Source organism: Chiloscyllium plagiosum, unplaced genomic scaffold (genome assembly GCF_037043375.1).
Source record: "Chiloscyllium plagiosum isolate Xiang-an unplaced genomic scaffold, Cpla_swu_hap1 HiC_scaffold_3, whole genome shotgun sequence".
In the NCBI taxonomy this organism is placed as follows: domain Eukaryota; kingdom Metazoa; phylum Chordata; class Chondrichthyes; order Orectolobiformes; family Hemiscylliidae; genus Chiloscyllium; species Chiloscyllium plagiosum.
In genome coordinates this window covers 59,569,862-59,586,682 of record NW_028270141.1, presented here as the reverse complement: position 1 = coordinate 59,586,682, position 16,821 = coordinate 59,569,862, and the positions used below count along the sequence as shown (strand labels likewise).

The 16,821-nt window shown below is 37.5% G+C and overlaps 1 protein-coding gene across 1 annotated transcript in view; it reads left to right on the top strand.

Moving 5' to 3' along the window:
• Positions 1–16,073, top strand: part of dnajc5ga (DnaJ (Hsp40) homolog, subfamily C, member 5 gamma a) — a 45,341-nt gene extending 29,268 nt beyond the window's left edge. Inside the window, exon 5 of the mRNA XM_043682183.2 lies at positions 8,316–16,073. Coding sequence (XP_043538118.1) covers positions 8,316–8,377 — 62 coding nt within the window. The 3' untranslated portion in view covers positions 8,378–16,073. The remainder of the gene's footprint in view (positions 1–8,315) is intronic.
• The last annotated feature ends 748 nt before the right edge of the window (positions 16,074–16,821 follow it).

The window sequence follows — 16,821 nt, the reverse complement described above, 5'->3', positions numbered from 1 at the left end:
CATGCAGAATGATGCAACTCCAAAAAGGAGCGACACCCTTTCCTCAGTCATCAAAGTAGAGAGTGAAGACCCATGGCTGATATTCTTGCCCCGACTATGCTATGCTTGAAGGGCCTGTTAGAAAGGAAGTGCGAGATCCAAGATGGTGGCGACTCAGCAAGTCTGAGTCTATAGTGCTCCTCCCAAGACCTAGGTAAAGTGGGCCGCCCTCCTCCACCACACTCGCCAAATGAATTAAAAATTCTTACTTAATGTAATTAGTGGTTTAGTACTAAATTCAAACAGTTTAGTCTTCTGTAAAAATGACTATGGGGAAAGGAGCCTGCAGTTCTCAGCAGGCAGGAGCCCCTCCCCCACTCTCCCTTGCTGCAGCAGAGGCGTCCACAGCCACCCCGGGGAACTTACCTACTGTGGCAAGCCTCGCGGAAATAATCTCCAAACTCGATGTGAAGATCGATGCTTTCATTGAAGAGTCCCGAAGTCGATGGAATTCATCTCGGCCATGCTACCAAAGCATGGCCAAGACATCGAAGAAATTGAATGCCGAATCGGAGGGGCAGAGCTAAAGGCCGCGACCTCCGAGGCCATTGCAGAATCGGCCGTGGATCGGGTCCGGACTCTCCAGCAGCAAGTCCGGACCTTAGAGAATCGCATTGACGACCTCGAGAATCGAGGTCATCGAAAAAATATTTGTTTGCTGGGCCTTCCCGAACGGGAAGAAGAAGGCCAGCTTACAAGGTTCCTTGAACAGTGGCTTCTGCAGTTATTGAATCTGGAGGCTGGATCAGGCCAGGTAAAGGTAGAATGGGCCTACCGGGTTGCTATACGCGGGCCCGGCTCGAACCAGCGCACCCGCCCGGTCCTGTTCTGGCTGCAGAGCGATAAGGTGAGGCAGATGCTCTTGGAAGCCTCCAGAAATCTTGGGAAAGATCCCCAAGCCATGACTCATAAAGGATCCAAGATTGTTATTTCAGGACTTTTCCCCAGCTTTGGTCCGAAAGAGGAAGGCGTTTGATGAAGCAAAGAAGCGTTTAAGGGATTTAAACATTCAATACTCCTTGCGCTCCCCAGCTGTACTACACTTCAGCCATGAAGGGTCTGTGTATAACTTCGGATCACCGGAGAAGGCCAAGGAACTTTTGGACTCTCTTCGACAAATTATAAGAGTTAATTGATGTTGTTTTGCCCTACCCCCACCCCGGTTTACCCCCTTTTTTTTTTCTTTCATTACCTTACTGTTTAATATTGTCTCCGGGGGTGGGAAGAAGGGTTTATTTATTCATACTTAGTGATTTTCATTCCCCTTTTTTAGGCCAGGGGATCCAGTTAATGTAGATGGGGGGAAGGTGGCTACCTTATCTTATTTTATCTTTGTCCTTGGGAGTGGGGTTGTTTTCCCCTGTTATTTTGTATTAATATATTTAATTATTATTTGCTGAGACTGTAATTTTATAATCATGTATGTTCATATATGGTATTAACATTACCAAATATATCCAGGTGTTGGTGTGGGTGGGGGATAGAGTACTCACTGTTAGTTCTAGTTCAATAGTATACTTGAATTTTCTTTAACCTATCGTGGGGTGCCTGGGTCAAGGGTGGGGCACTGGTTGGGAGAGGTTATGATGTGTTTTTTGGAAAGGAAGTGATGCCCCCTGGGAATAAGGGGGAAGATCTCCATTTAAATACGTTTTATACTTTTTTTTACTATTTAGAAATAGTCTTTTTTATTATATTGATCTGAATGTACTAAAGAGCTTTTATTTTTGTGAATTTTATATGCTCTATGCTCGGGATGTTTTGGATAAATACGGGTTTTGTTGTGATCTGATGTTAACACATTCCGAGCATGTATATCATTGCTCAATTTATGTGTTATCTGTCGGATTTTTTTTCTCTCTTGAATAATGTAAGAATTTTAACGATACACTCTGGTTAGTTGTAAGTTAGATGAGTAGTTGAGTTTTGTCTTTTTTTTCTCTTGGTATTTATTTTTTCCTGTTTGATAGATTTTGGTTATCATTTATTTAAGATTTAACTGTATATCAATGTTTATACTTGGGTTTTTTTTAGTTTTCTTTTGTAAACTTGTAAAAACATGTTAAATTTTCAATAAAAATATCTATATATAAAAAAAAAATTTTGAAGGAATCCTGATCAGAATCTCCTATTAGAAATGTGGAGATCTTTCATTGCATTGAAAATAAATGGAGGTGCAAGATAACCTGTGTGATGTTGACATCTCAGAAAATTGGACCCAGTTATTTGGTTTTGGGTGGATTTTTCATATTTTGACAATTGATAAATACCTAGGTAAAAGAACACTGTAAAGTATATTTTACGGAGATTTCCTTGTACTTTCAAGTACTTAAGACAAATATATAAACTCTCAGAATAAATTATTTCAACAGTTTTCATATTTCAGGGTTTGTAGCCTTTTTGATATTTCCTACTTTCATTTTTAGGGCATTTAGTGAAAGTAAGAAGTGCTGAATTTAATACTACCCTAGTCCTGGACATTTTCAAATGTAGGATTCTCAGCATGAGAAACCCATACTTTCACAATTTGAATGAACTATTGCAGGTTTGAAACTTTTGTAGTAAATGTAGACATTTTTTCCCATCTATATGCTACACTTCAGTAACATCTAGGCTCATGGTGTTTATTTCCAAGTAAATGTTGATGATACCTAGCTCTACCCTATCTGCACCCCTCTCTGTCGTTCTGTGTCTAAATGGTCTGTCTGCTTATCCAATCTTGGATTTTGCAGAAATTTCCTCCAATATTGACGGATATTGCCACTGAATCCCTCCCTCTCCCTGGCTACAGTGTTAAATTGAACCAGACTGTTCTTAGCCTTGGTGTTAAATTTGAGTCCAGAGTAGGCTTGCTATGTCATCTGCTCTGTTAGACCATTTTTATCTACTTCTATGTCAGTTGATTCTAATCTTGTTGCTGTTCATTTATTGCTGAAACTCTCAAAATGCCTTTGTTTCCTTTGGGCTTTATATTTCAAACTACTTCCAATGTGTCTTGATAGCACAATAAAATGGTCGATGTCTGCATGAACTCAAGTAAAGCCATGCTGTTTAACACATTGCAAGACAAGTTTTTTTACACAAAATGTGGTGAGTGCCTGGAATGCGTTGCCACAGGAGGTTATGCAGGCAGACACAATGGCAGCAGTCTCCACAACCACTTTATGAAGGAGCAGTGCTCCGAAAGCTAGTGCTTCCAAATAAACCTAGTGGACTATAACCTGGTGTTGTGTGATTTTTAACTTTGTGCACCTCAGTCCAACACTGACACCTCCAAATCATGAATAGGAAGGGAATAGAGGGATATACAGATTCAGTAAGTGAAGACAGTTTTAGTATGGAATGGCAAAGTGTGTCAGCGCAGGCTAGGAGAGCCGAAGGGTCTGTTACTGTTCTCTATTGTTGTTTGTTCTCTGTGATTATCTCGTTCCTTTAGCTGATCTTTCCAAACTGTCTTGTAAGAAATTCTGAAGTCTGCTTTTAATAGCAATAAGTACTGCCTATTTGAGATTCAGTAATGTCGATTGAGTAGCTGGAGTATCAATTCAAGCCATTTGGTACTGCTGTAGAAAAATACTCCAATAGTAGCTGTTGTTTTCTCTCTAAATCATAACATTATTAACTGCAGCATCTACGTGCCTCCAATTCCAGTAAGGGTAATGCTTTGCATTGGCCAGTATTGTATGAGAATAGCTTTCAAAACTGCTAACTGTTGTCATTTCGAGCCACAGATTATATAGAGCTATGGTATCAGTGGGCTTGCAAAGAGAATGAATACAAATTCAGCAGACTGCATCAACTTAAATAAGGAATGTCTATGTGGGAAATGCCATCTGGCTTCTAACATTGTAAGTTAAGTTAATGCAGTGACATGAAAATTAGCAGAGAGAAATCAAGGATATGCAATGAGTATTTTATTGTTTTGATGAGAATACATGTTTGGCCATGCCCAGAAAGGAAATTACTGTTAAAAAAAAAACACCCCAAAAGAACTGTGAATGCTGGAAATCTGAAACAAAAACAGAAATTGCTGGAAAATCTGAGTCACTGGACCCAAAATTTTAACTCTGATTTCTCTGAATGGCCGCTACCAGATCTTTGAGATTTTCCAGTAATTTCTGTTATTGTGTGTGAAGGAAGTTGAGGAAGTTTGGAAAGAGAATAGCTTGGGTTCTCACTTATCAATACTATTTGATTACTTCTGGGAGATACTGGAGATTTAGAGTCATAGAGATGTACAGCATGGAAACAGACCCTTCGGTCCAACCTGTCCACGCCGACCAGATATCCCAACCCAATCTAGTCCCACCTGCCAGCATCCGGCCCATATCCCTCCAAACCCTTCCTATTCATATACCCATCCAAATCCCTCTTAAATGTTGCAATTGTACCAGCCTTCACCACTGCCTCTGGCAGCTCATTCCAGACACGTACCACCCTCTGCGTGAAAAAGTTGCCCCTTAGGTCTCTTTTATATCTTTCCCCTCTCACCCTCAACCTATGCCCTGTAGTTCTGGACTCCCCGACCCCAGAAAAAAGACTTTGTCTATTTATCCTATCCATGCCCCTCATAATTTTGTAACCTTCTATAAGGTGGGCGGCACGGTGGCACAGTGGTTAGCACTGCTGCATCACAGCGCCAGAGACCTGGGTTCAATTCCCGCCTCAGGCGACTGACTGTGTGGAGTTTGCACATTCTCCCCGTGTCTGCGTGGGTTTCCTCCGGGTGCTCCGGTTTCCTCCCACAGTCCAAAGATGTGGAGGTCAGGTGAATTGGCCATGCTAAATTGCCCGTAGTGTTAGGTAAGGGGTAAATGTAGGAGTATGGGTGGGTTGCGCTTTGGCGGGGCGGTGTGGACTTGTTGGGCCGAAGGGCCTGTTTCCACACTGTAAGTAATCTAATAAAAAAAAGTCACCCCTCAGCCTCCGACGCTCCAGGGAAAACAGCCCCAACCTGTTCAGCCTCTCCCTGTAGCTCAGATCCTCCAACCTTGGCAACATCCTTGTAAATCTTTTCTGAACCCTTTCAAATTCAACAACATCTTTCCGATAGGAAGGAGACCAGAATTGCAAGCAATATTCCAACAGTGGCCTAAACCAATGTCTTGTACAGCCGCAACATGACCTCCCAACTCCTGTACTCAATACTCTGACCAATAAAGGAAAGCATACCAAACGCCTTCTTCATTATCCTATCTCCCTGCGACTCCACTTTCAAGGAGCTATGAACCTGCACTCCAAGGCCTCTTTGTTCAGCAACATTCCCTAGGACCTTACCATTAAGTGTATAAGTCCTGCTAAGATTTGCTTTCCCAAAATGCAGCACCTCGCATTTATCTGAATTAAACTCCATCTGCCACTTCTCAGCCCATTGGCCCATCTGGTCCAGATCCTGTTGTAATCTAAGGTTACCCTCTTCGCTGTCCATTACACCTCCAATTTTGGTGTCATCTGCAAATTTACTAACTGTACCTCTTATGCTCGCATTATTGAAGTTTGGCATTGTTTGCAAATGTCCCAAATCAGAAATTAAATAAAAACTGCTATAATTTGTTAATGTTATCTATAATTCTACTTTATGTAACAAGATCATGGAAACGAATATCAGAGTTTGTTGTTTGACTTTTATTTTTAAAACTGTTGTGATTTTTGAGTGGGTTGTGGAAAAGACTAAATTAGAGTTATAGAGTCCTGTAGCATAGAGACATCCCTTTGGCCCAAACTGGTCCATGCTGACCAAAATGTTCATCAACACTAACCCCATTTCCCTACACTTGGTCTATATCCTTCTAAACCTTTCCTATCCATGTGTTTGTCCAAATGCGTTTTCAATGTTGTTAATATACCACCTTAACCACTTCCGTTGGCAACTCATTCCATATGCGTACCACCCTCTGGGTTTTTAAAAAAAAATGTTGCCCCTGAGGTTCCCTTTTATTCTTTCCCCTCTAACCTTAAACTGATGCCCTCTCGTCCTCAATTCCCCAACCTTGGGAAAAAGACTGAGTATATTCATCCTATTCATGCCTCTCATGATCGTATACAGTTCTATAAGATGCCCCCTCTGTCTCCTACACTCTAAAGAAAAAAGTCCTTGTTTATCCAACTTCCCCCTATAACTCAGACTGTTGAGTTCTGGCAACATCCTTGTAAATTTCTTCTGCACTCTTTCCAGTTTAATAACATCCTTCCTATAGCAAGGTGACCAAAATTGAACACAACTCCAAGTGCGGCCTCACCAATATCCTCTACAACTGCAACATAATTTCCCAACTTCTATACTCAATGTCCTGACTGGTGAAAGCCAGTGTGTCAAAAGCCTCCTTCACTGCGCTGTCTACCTGTGACTCTCCACTTTCAGAGAACCGTGTACCTGAATCCCAAGGTCCCTCTGTTCCATCACATCCTTCAGGTCCTACCATTTACCATGAAACACCTACCTTGATTTTGACTTTGCAAAATGTAAGACCTCACACTTATTTATATTAACCTCCATTTGCCATTTCTTGACCTACTTCCTCAGCTGATAAGGTCCTGCTGCAATTTATGATAATCTTCCTCGCTGTTTATGATGGCTTCTATTTTAGTGTTATCTGCAAATCTACTAATCATGCCTTGGACATTCTCATCCAAATCATTGATATAGATTACAAACAGTAATGGGGGCACAGCACTGACCCCTGAGGCACTCCACTAGTCACAGGCCTTTGATCTGTCAAGCATCCATCCACTGTTACCCTCTGCTTCCTACCATCACTAATCCCTCTACCTTATAAACTAAACAATGATATTATAATGCTTCTTTGTTTAAAAACATGCTCTATCAGCTTGTTGATTGCAGTCTCATCATACCAATGACTTTTTAAAATCAAAATGGCATATTCTTGATATGCCATGTTAACAGTTTTATGACATACCCTTCTTACATGCAGATGTTGCATTCTCATGAGGGTCAGGTTAAAATTGTCCCATCTATGCTTTTGATGCCTTCAATTTCTTTGTTTTCTATTGAATGTTGTTGGGTGCTTAACAGAAGTGCAAATAATTAGGGCTGTGTATGATATTTCTTTTAGGTATCAGATTCTCACTCCAGTTAATTTGGTAACAATTACAAATTAAGCTTAATTAAGCTTATATACTTTAAATATGTTCCATTCAAATCCAGCTTTTTTTTTCTCTTCAAGCTATTTGTGTACCAATGCACTCACAATTGCAGGTTAAAAATGTGTAATTTTGGATTTATTCCTGAGGCTTTCCTGACTTTCACAGTTTACCCAATATTTCAAATTAGTTTCTTTACTTTCACTTCCTCTTATGTCTTACTTTGTCAATTTAACAGTCATTGCTTTTCAAAATAAAGGTAGTGTGTGCCATGTTTTAGGATATATGGGAAACAAGATAACAATTTTAAATGCAACTATGTTCTCTTCCCCATTTCAAAAAAATACTTAAATAACAATTGCTACATAAGCAATTGGAATTTTAATTGATTTGCCATAATTTGCAGAAGAAATAGCTGAAGTATTTGATCAATTACAATGATAAAAACGAGATATTGCATTTTGGTACAACAAACAAGGGTAGGGCTTATCCAATTAATGGTAGAGCCTTGGGTATTGTTGTAGATCAGAGGGACCTAGGGTTTCAGGTAAATAATTTTAAGTTTGCATCACATACAAACAGGACAGTTAAAAAGGCATTTGGCATGCTTTGTGTTCAGTCCTTTGAGTATAGGACTTGGCAAGTCGTATTGAGGTTGTACAGGAGACCTCTTCCAGAATACTGTGTCCAGTTTTGATTTTAAAAAGACATGAGGGGCAAATCTTTTACACAGTTTTTTTTTGTGTGGAATGAACTTTCTGAGGTGGATGTGGGTACAATTGCAATATTTAAAAGACATTTGAATAAGTACATGAATAGGAAAGGTTTGAAGGGATATGGGCCTGGAGCAGACAGGTGGGCCTAGTTTAGTTTGGGATTCTGTTCGGCATGGATTGGTTGGACCAAAGGGTTTGTTTCTGTGCTGTATGACTGTGTGACTCTGAATTACAACCATAATGCTGGCCGTAATTCAGAGCCATTTCAGACAATTGTTTCCTTGTGTGATGAATGAAATGTTAAATATCTAGAACCACAAATTGCAGGATTCTGACTTTTGGAACATTTATTTTTTTGAATCTAATTAGACAGTTTTGGTTGATAATTTAAGTCAGTGTATCTGATTTTGCATTTTATGCTGGGCACGTTTGTTTTAACACTTTTGTTTTCCCTTCTAGGTGTAAATAGCCCAATCGTAATTCAGCCACAGCCAGAATCCCCCAAATCTGGATCAACTTAGCAGTCTTCAGACCAAATGTCTTCCTACAGAAGCGATACATGAAAACAAAGGATCTGAAAATTCTTTTTAACCACAGGATTTTGAAAATTAATTTTAATGAAACATGTATGTAATGTATAGTTTGCAATTTTTTTGAAGGATGCCCACACAACCAACACATTTGTAAATTTGTATTGTAATGTATTATACAATCTACATTTGTGTTATGTCCAACTACAGAACAACTGAAACATCTTACGGGATATAATCTATTTTAACAAAAGGATGACTTGACTTTTTTTTATTCCTCCAGCCTTTTTTAAAAACAAGTATAGCTATGTAATAAGTCTTATCGGACTGAAATCTTTAGTACTTCAATCTTCATTCCATTGAAACAGATGTCTGAGTTTGTAAGTGATTAAAAATGGTAAGTAATTTCAAGTTGCACTGATTTAGGCTTTCAAATTACTCCAGTAGCTACTGGTAAAACACTACTAATTTGGAAAAAAAAGGATGTTGTACATGATATATTGTACATGTTTTTTTGGACAAAGTGCATTCTTATTGCGTTTAACACCAAAGCTAATTCTCTTCTGAAGTGTGTGCAAAATGGTAACCAAAGCAGATTTGCTCTGGGAATAGTAGATGTCTTGAATATTTAAATTTTAGTGGATTAGAAAGAAGTTCCTTCATTGTATGGAGGAAGTAAAATATGTAGGTTAGAACAGGTTTGCAACTGCAACACGTTTTTGATTTGATCAGCTAAATGCTTTTTATTTGAATGTTGCAACCTATTGGAATTAATTTATATTAAAATCGTTCCTTCGTCAGGTGATAAACCTTTGCACATTCGCTGAAAAGTTGTTCCATAGAATCCTTCTTTGAAAAAATGGCTTTGACCTAATAAGAATGAACTCTGTACAACTGTGCACTTTTGATTCCTGATAGAAATTTTGTGCCAAATAGGGTATATACTTTTTTAACTCAGTATATGTAGTTATCAGGACTGTATGTGGGAAGGTGTAATCCACTCTCTTTGGAAATATTGTTATGAACTAAATTGTAGTTGTAAGATTCACTTCAGTGCTTCAAAACAAAATATAATCTGGCCAAAAATTTAAATTTCTTAGGCATTGAAGATGAGCAATATTTAAATCTGCAGTACATTTAGCTGTGTACGTCGTGCTGCTATGTATTAACAGAATTTTAATTTATTGGAAGTTTTGAATAATCGTTTATTTGTTCAGGCTAATGTATTATTGCATTCTCATTTCTCTCCCTTGTCTTTTTCAAAGTAAATTGTACAATTGAATATGTAGATCCATTTTTGATTTCCTGACATTGAATTTATCACTCTGTCAAGCATTTGTCTTATGAGACAGTGGTGTGGGATCTTGATGGTCAATTCTGTGTTATTGAAACTGGAGTGCCCTCTTTAGGGCACAAGCCTGAGCAAATTTTATGGAGGCCCAGGGGTCAGGATCTCCCCTGACTTCCTTGGCTGGGACTAAAGGAATGCAGAGAGCTACATTTCACACCATTTGCTGGAATTGCCAGACTTGGGCACCAATTCACTTTTGGCCTCGCTCCAGATTTTTTTTTCTCAGGGTTTACTCTCTTAACCTTTATCTCTCCCAAGGTATGCACAAACCTATGGAACTATTTGTCCAAAGCTGGGTGTTTAGTTTATAAAATGCATGATGTGTCCACACACTGGACCTACATGCTGCGTTCTGGGGGCCAAATATCCTCCATTTTCTGAGGTTTTAACTCAAGGCCAGACGCTTCCCAGGTTCCATTTGTGCCACATAGATTTGCCAAATAAAGGCTGTGGACCAACACAAAGAGATTAGCACTTTCAGATCTCCTTTCTGACTTGCTGCTAACCAGTAGTGTATGTTAAAAGTGAGAAGCATATTAGCATACAAAAAGCAAGAAATAAGTTAGTTCCTCCATCTGCACACTAAGCACATCACGTCGACCTGCTGTACACACCTATTGACATTAAATCTTTCACAAAACTGAAAATAACCATAGAGTAATATTTAAAGTTATTAATCACTAACCAGCAACAACGGTTTAATACATACCATGCAATTTAACTTTACAAATACAGGGCTAATTCATTTTTGTGTTTAGGGTGTCTTTCTTCTATCCTTTTAACAAATGGTGAAAGTGGATTTCTCTAAAATGTTCTGGCAACGGCTGAGTGAGAAAATTTTGTTTTAGCGAACCACTGACTCCAGAATGATTTTTCTTTTGAGCTTGTAGTCGTGACTAATTACCAGTACTGATGACCTTTGTTACATGGGCAAATTTTGCAAATGTCTTATGTTCAATGGCAAGTGCACATATTTCTGGATTCTTGAATTTTTCTACAGTAGTCAATGAAAATAATATGTCATTGGAAATAATAGTGAAATTAGAAAATAGATCATATCCTGCCTAATCAAAACTAACATTTTTTAAAAGGAGGAATTTGGCTGCTATGATGTGTCATTGATAAATTCCATTTTTTAAATAATTTCAAATCAAAATTAACTAAATCTTTATATTGCTTGTAAACTGTGGGTAAACAACAATACTATAAAAGATTTTAAAATGGAATCCTGCAAAGCAAGCTTTTGTTCTGGCTCAAAGTAGTCATTGTGTATGCCAAGCCTTTTTCCTCCAGGAATCATGACATGCATATTTAATTGATGCATGCAACATAATTGACAGAAGTGGCCACATTTTGTTGGTCTATGTAATTGTAAATATTAGAACCTGTATGCTACATTTATTTGAAATAGTCATTTTACTGTATAATTTTCCTACTGTGCATAAAGTTTTCATACTTGTGTATTTTCTAAAGTACATGTTTACAGCTAATAGTGTAATGGAATTTGTTCTGTCATACACTTTGAGACAGACTTAATCTGGTAGAGAGATTTTCAAAGGTGTAGTGTATTATAGCAAAATATTTTTATTACGTACTTGAAATTTCTTGAGGTCACTGACTAATCCAGGTTTCAGATAAGAGTATGCCATATATAAATGTGAACATAGTGTGAAAACTTTTATATATTTGCATTTTTCTAATTTCTGATCTATTCCAGAACATGGGTAGTATTTCAATAGGCACATGCAAGACTCTTAACGAGTCTACTAACCCTCTGAATATTTAAATTAGCATTGAATTAGAATTATTTGGAAAACCTGTTCGATTAGGTAAATAAACATAACTAAAGACATACATGGGTATTTGTTTGGCATTGTTTGGGGCTCAATACCACAGAGTTGCATCAATGTATAATACTGTATGAAAACAGAATTAATTCTTTTAATGTTGTCATCTTACAAATTTATGTAAATCACTTTTCCAAAGTGTGTGCTTTTCACGTGATTGTCATTACTGTAGATGGACAATGTATGACACTTTTTGCCCAATATTGGTTATCCTCTAACATGTCCTGCAGGTTAAAGCTGTTAATTTGTCAACAGTTTAGATTTCTCTGATCGCAGGAACAAAGGGTTAATGTTGATACCCCTGTAGCATAATTTACACGTTATGCAGTGATTACACCAGCAGCTTTCTTAGCAATTACAAAATTAATATTTGTGCAATTGTAGTGTATTCGAACAGAAATCAGATGTTTTATGCTGAGACACATGTTATATCTTATCTCTTCGTAGTGGATAAAATCTACTTTAACATTTCAGCACTATTAATTACTGCTATTTCAAGTTTAAGATGCAAAGTTAATTTGGTAATGAAAGTCTAATTTAATAATCTTACTCAACCTACTTTTTAAAAGCATAGTTTCTTAAAAGCACACTACCTCCCAGCACCAGGGACCTGGGTTTGATACCACTCTTGGGCGAGTCTGTGTGGAGTTTGCATATTCTCCCCGTGTCTGCGTAAATTTCCTTTGGATGCTTCAGTCTCCTCCTCCAATCCAAAGATGTGCAGGTTAGGTGATTTGGCCACGCTAAATTGCCCATATTGTTCAGGGGTATGTAGGTTAGGTGCATTAGTCAGGGGTATATGTAGTGGAATGGGTTTGGGTGGGATACTCTTCGGAGGGTCGGTGTGGACTTGTTGGGCCGAAGTTCCTGTTTCCACATTGTAGGGGTTCTATGAAGATAGGGTTAGAGTTATATGAAAATGTTGTCTAGCACAGCTGAATAACATGGTCAGAATATTCAACCAAATCTAAGTGAATCTTTGACTATTTTAAAATCTGAGAAGATTTTGCATACACTTGTGGATTGTTCCTGTCCTAAAATTTAATTTTCATACAAATAATTGGCATAAGAAAGTGGTACATCATTTTTATAAAATAGATTTTTATCCTGCCTATGCTTGAATCATCCTTTGGACTGAACATTTCTGTTGAAACATTGTTGTAAACTATAAAGGGTACAACCGACTTTGAATGTTGTATCGCCTAAGAATTTGCCCTTTAAAATATAATTGAGGGAAATGCTACTGAGAAAAATGATTGAAGTTCTGGTTTGTATGGATTAAAAACAATCAGTGGATCATCTGTACAGTATTAGAAAACAAAAACATTTTAAGGCAGGAAAGCAAAAAAAAGTTATTAAAACACGATTTGATTTCCTTCATCTCTTTAACTTTAATGTTAATCCATCTTTCCTGAATATGTGTTTATAGTTCAATATGAATGCATGAATTCTGCATCTACATTTGTTTGAAAGTTTTCTGCAAGGAAAATCTATGATCAAGATTTAACTGATAAAACTAAATTTGGAAACTGGTTTCTATTGCATTGTAAGAGGGTTCTCATAGCAATACATTTAGTGATTCATCCACTAGAAATCCAAATTGAATTTTTCTTGGAAATTTACAACAAAACCTCAGCTTAAAATAAGATGTTGCGGGAAAAAATGATTTAATCCATGCCAGCAGTACAACCTAACCTCTTGGACTTTGCTTATTCCCTGAAAGAAAATTCTGTCTTTAAGGACACGGCACGGTGGGTCTGTGGTTAGCATTGCTGCCTCACAGCACCAGGGTCCCAGCTTCGATTCCAGCCTCGGGTGACTGTCTGTGTAGAGTTTGCACATTCTCCCCGTGTCTGCGTGGGTTTCCTCCGGGTGCTCTGGTTTCCTCCCACAGTCCAAAGATGTGCAGGTCAGGTGAATTGGCCATGCTAAATTGCCCACAGTGTTAAGTGTATTAGTCAGAGGGGAATGGGTCTTTGGAGGGTCAGTGTGGACTTGTTGGACCAAAGGACCTGTTTCCATACTGTAGGGAATCTTAAAAAAAAAATGTGCTCACCAGTGGAAATTAATAATGACAGGGAAAACTTAGATTTTTAGTGGAGGGTGTTCCCCCTAAAGGGGGAAAGAAACTCTGCTTGCTTATCAAAAATGGCCTCATCATTCATGGGAGATGATGGCAAAGTCACACAAGTTAACTGCAGCAGTAAATGTTAGATCACCCTCCAATGCTGCCATTTAAATAAAATGATGATGGGCAGTTTGAAGAGCAGGAATATATTTTCACAGTGTATCTGTGGTTAATGGATCAGCGTATACTTTGTATTAAAACATGCCCAGTCCTGCATTGGGATATGAAATATTATAAAATGTATACTGTTATCTCTGAGTACAAATATATTTACCAAATGAAAAGCCAGGCAATATAAGTCCAGTGCTGGATTCTGTCTCCAATTCAGGTAGCAGTAAAATTAGATCACGTGAAAAAGCATTCATGCTTTGCCTTAATGTCAAATGGAGTGTAACTCCAGTGGAATTTAAGTAATTTTTAGGGGTCGGCGTGCTCAACATTAAAAGTCTACATCTTGAACCTATCTCTACATGAAAAACATGCAGACATAGAACTTGTTTCATTGTTACAGATGGAATTTGAAGCCAGGCTGTCTGACCAGAACAATTCTGCAGGTATATCTGTACTCTAGAATGAGGCAGGATCAAAAAATAAGTTTCCTCTTTCTAGCAAATATGGCCAAAAATAAATCAAATCATGAATTCATAACTTACTGCCTTTGGAATTGAAAGTCAGATCACGTGCAATAGTGCTCTCAATTAATTTTGATGTATTTTGTAACTTTATTAGTCTTCATGTTTGTCTTCAAAGTTAGTAATATCTGAAATGTTTTTAAAAAATAGCTGGTATAATATAATCACTGTCTAGTATTCTCAGACATTGTCCACAATCGAATAAATATGTAAACATTACTAGAATTACTAAAATAACTGGCAGTAGTAAATTACTTTGTTGCCTTCTAAAGCATTTAGAGCTATTTGTTTAGGTAAAACATTTTTGGCACAGCATTTCTGGAATTGCACTCAACACAGTTTGCTCAGTAGTATCTATGTAACGTCTTGTGCTAATTAGGTTAGATTACTTACAGTATGGAAACAGGCCCTTCAGCCCAACAAGTCCACACCGCCCCGCCGAAGCGCAACCCACCCATACCCCTACATTTACCCCTTACCTAACACTACGGGCAATTTAGCATGGCCAATTCACCTTACCTGCACATCTTTTGGACTGTGGGAGGAAACCGGAGCACCCGGAGGAAACCTACGCAGACACGGGGAGAACGTGCAAACTCCACACAGTCAGTCGCCTGAGGCGGGAATTGCTATTTAGGAAGATTGCTGTTTGGGAAAGAAAGTTAATAACTAAATTTATATAGTGGCAGTATATCATTATAATTATGTTGATTGTATCCAACATAACACCTCAAATGGTGGGAAAGCTACTCTAGAAGAGGTTAAATTGTTGATTACTGGAATTGTTTTTCCTCAACGGTATATAAAATATTGTGTAAGTAGTTTTGAAACTTGATTTCAAATTTTTATGCAAAACAAATTTAGTTGTTGCTTTGAATCACTAATGAAATGCAAGTTTAGTCTGATGTAGAGTTTTTTTTTCTTGAAATCCCAGTGTATAACAGCATATGCCATATTGTTCTGTTCATCAAATTATATATTGTCTACTTCGAATTTTGCCAAATAGTTGCATTTTTGGAAAGTTGAGCTCTTCATAAAATTAGATAGCTTCTTTTTAGTAAATCATGTTAAAAGTCCGATTTTAAAAAAAACTGTTTTCTAGCTTACTTAAGCTAAATTCTTTGGGAACTGTTTCACTTGTACATAGTAAGTTGTGGTTAAATCAGCTTGTAAGCCAAGAAGTGAAGCTATTTAGGAAGATTGCTGTTTGGGAAAGAAAATTAATAACTAAATTTATATAGTGGCAGTATATCATTATAATTATGTTGATTGTATCCAACATAACACCTCAAATGGTGGGAAAGCTACTCTAGAAGAGGTTAAATTGTTGAGTTACAGTTTCTGTTGTTCACTTCAAAAAATCATGTGTTTTTAAAAAGAAAAGAAAACTAAATCATGTCACTGAATGTAGATAAAGGCTGCTGTCTCATTGTCTACATATACATCTCCATCAAAGGGTCTAAGGGAGATTTATGTTGCTTCAGTGTTGTAATGAGAAGTGTCCACTGTCATGGAAATTAAGTTGTATTTAATAATCAGAGGGCTTGGGGTGTTTTTCAGCTGCATAATTCAGTATATAAAGGGATAGTGAATTTCATTTATTAGGAACTGAGTGACATTATAACTTGAATCTAGACTGGGGGCTATGTTTGGATTTAATGTGATCAGAATATATTTTGTACAATTTTCTCATGAATGGCTTGTTAATAAATATGGATTTATAAGATTATTGGCTGGTATGTGTCATGGTTTAACTAATTTTTCAGAAGTACAATACAGATTATTCAGTCTATAATATGCTTATTGATGGATTTTAAACCATTTCCTGCATTTCTTTTCTCCATCCTGACCCTTCCAAATTGTCAAATTTTGATTTTTTTTCTTTAACAATCTTTCATGGAAAATGGGTATTACTGGCAAGATTGTCAACATTTGTCTTCGATCATTAATTAAAGCATTGATTGATAAATGATGTCGGAATTTTATTTCTACCTTCCTGAGAAATCTATTCCAGTTTCTTTCATGATAAAGAACTTAACCATGGGAATTAAATCTAATCTAAGTCATAGAATTTCAAACCATTAAAATGGGAGGATCAGATACATGCGGAGATACTGTTTCTCTTGCAGCATAGAGACTGTGATCTGCCATTGAATCAATTATAATGTGACATACTTTTGATTTACATATTCAAATGGAGTACATATCCATGAAGACTTAGAATTTAATTGCTTGAGCAGATGAATAACAAATAGGAGGATCATATGATGATTTTAAAGTTTTGAGGCCAGTTTCCAGAGATGAGTTTTCATAAGATGGTGACTACAGATAATTAGTGAAAACGATGTCAATAAACAATGTTTGGTGAGAGGAACAGGGGATTTATGCAGTACAAGAAATTTTAAAGGCTCTGAGATATAAGGCAGATGGTCTCTCTGATAGCAGTTGTCACGTACTCAAAGCACACTGCCTTTCAG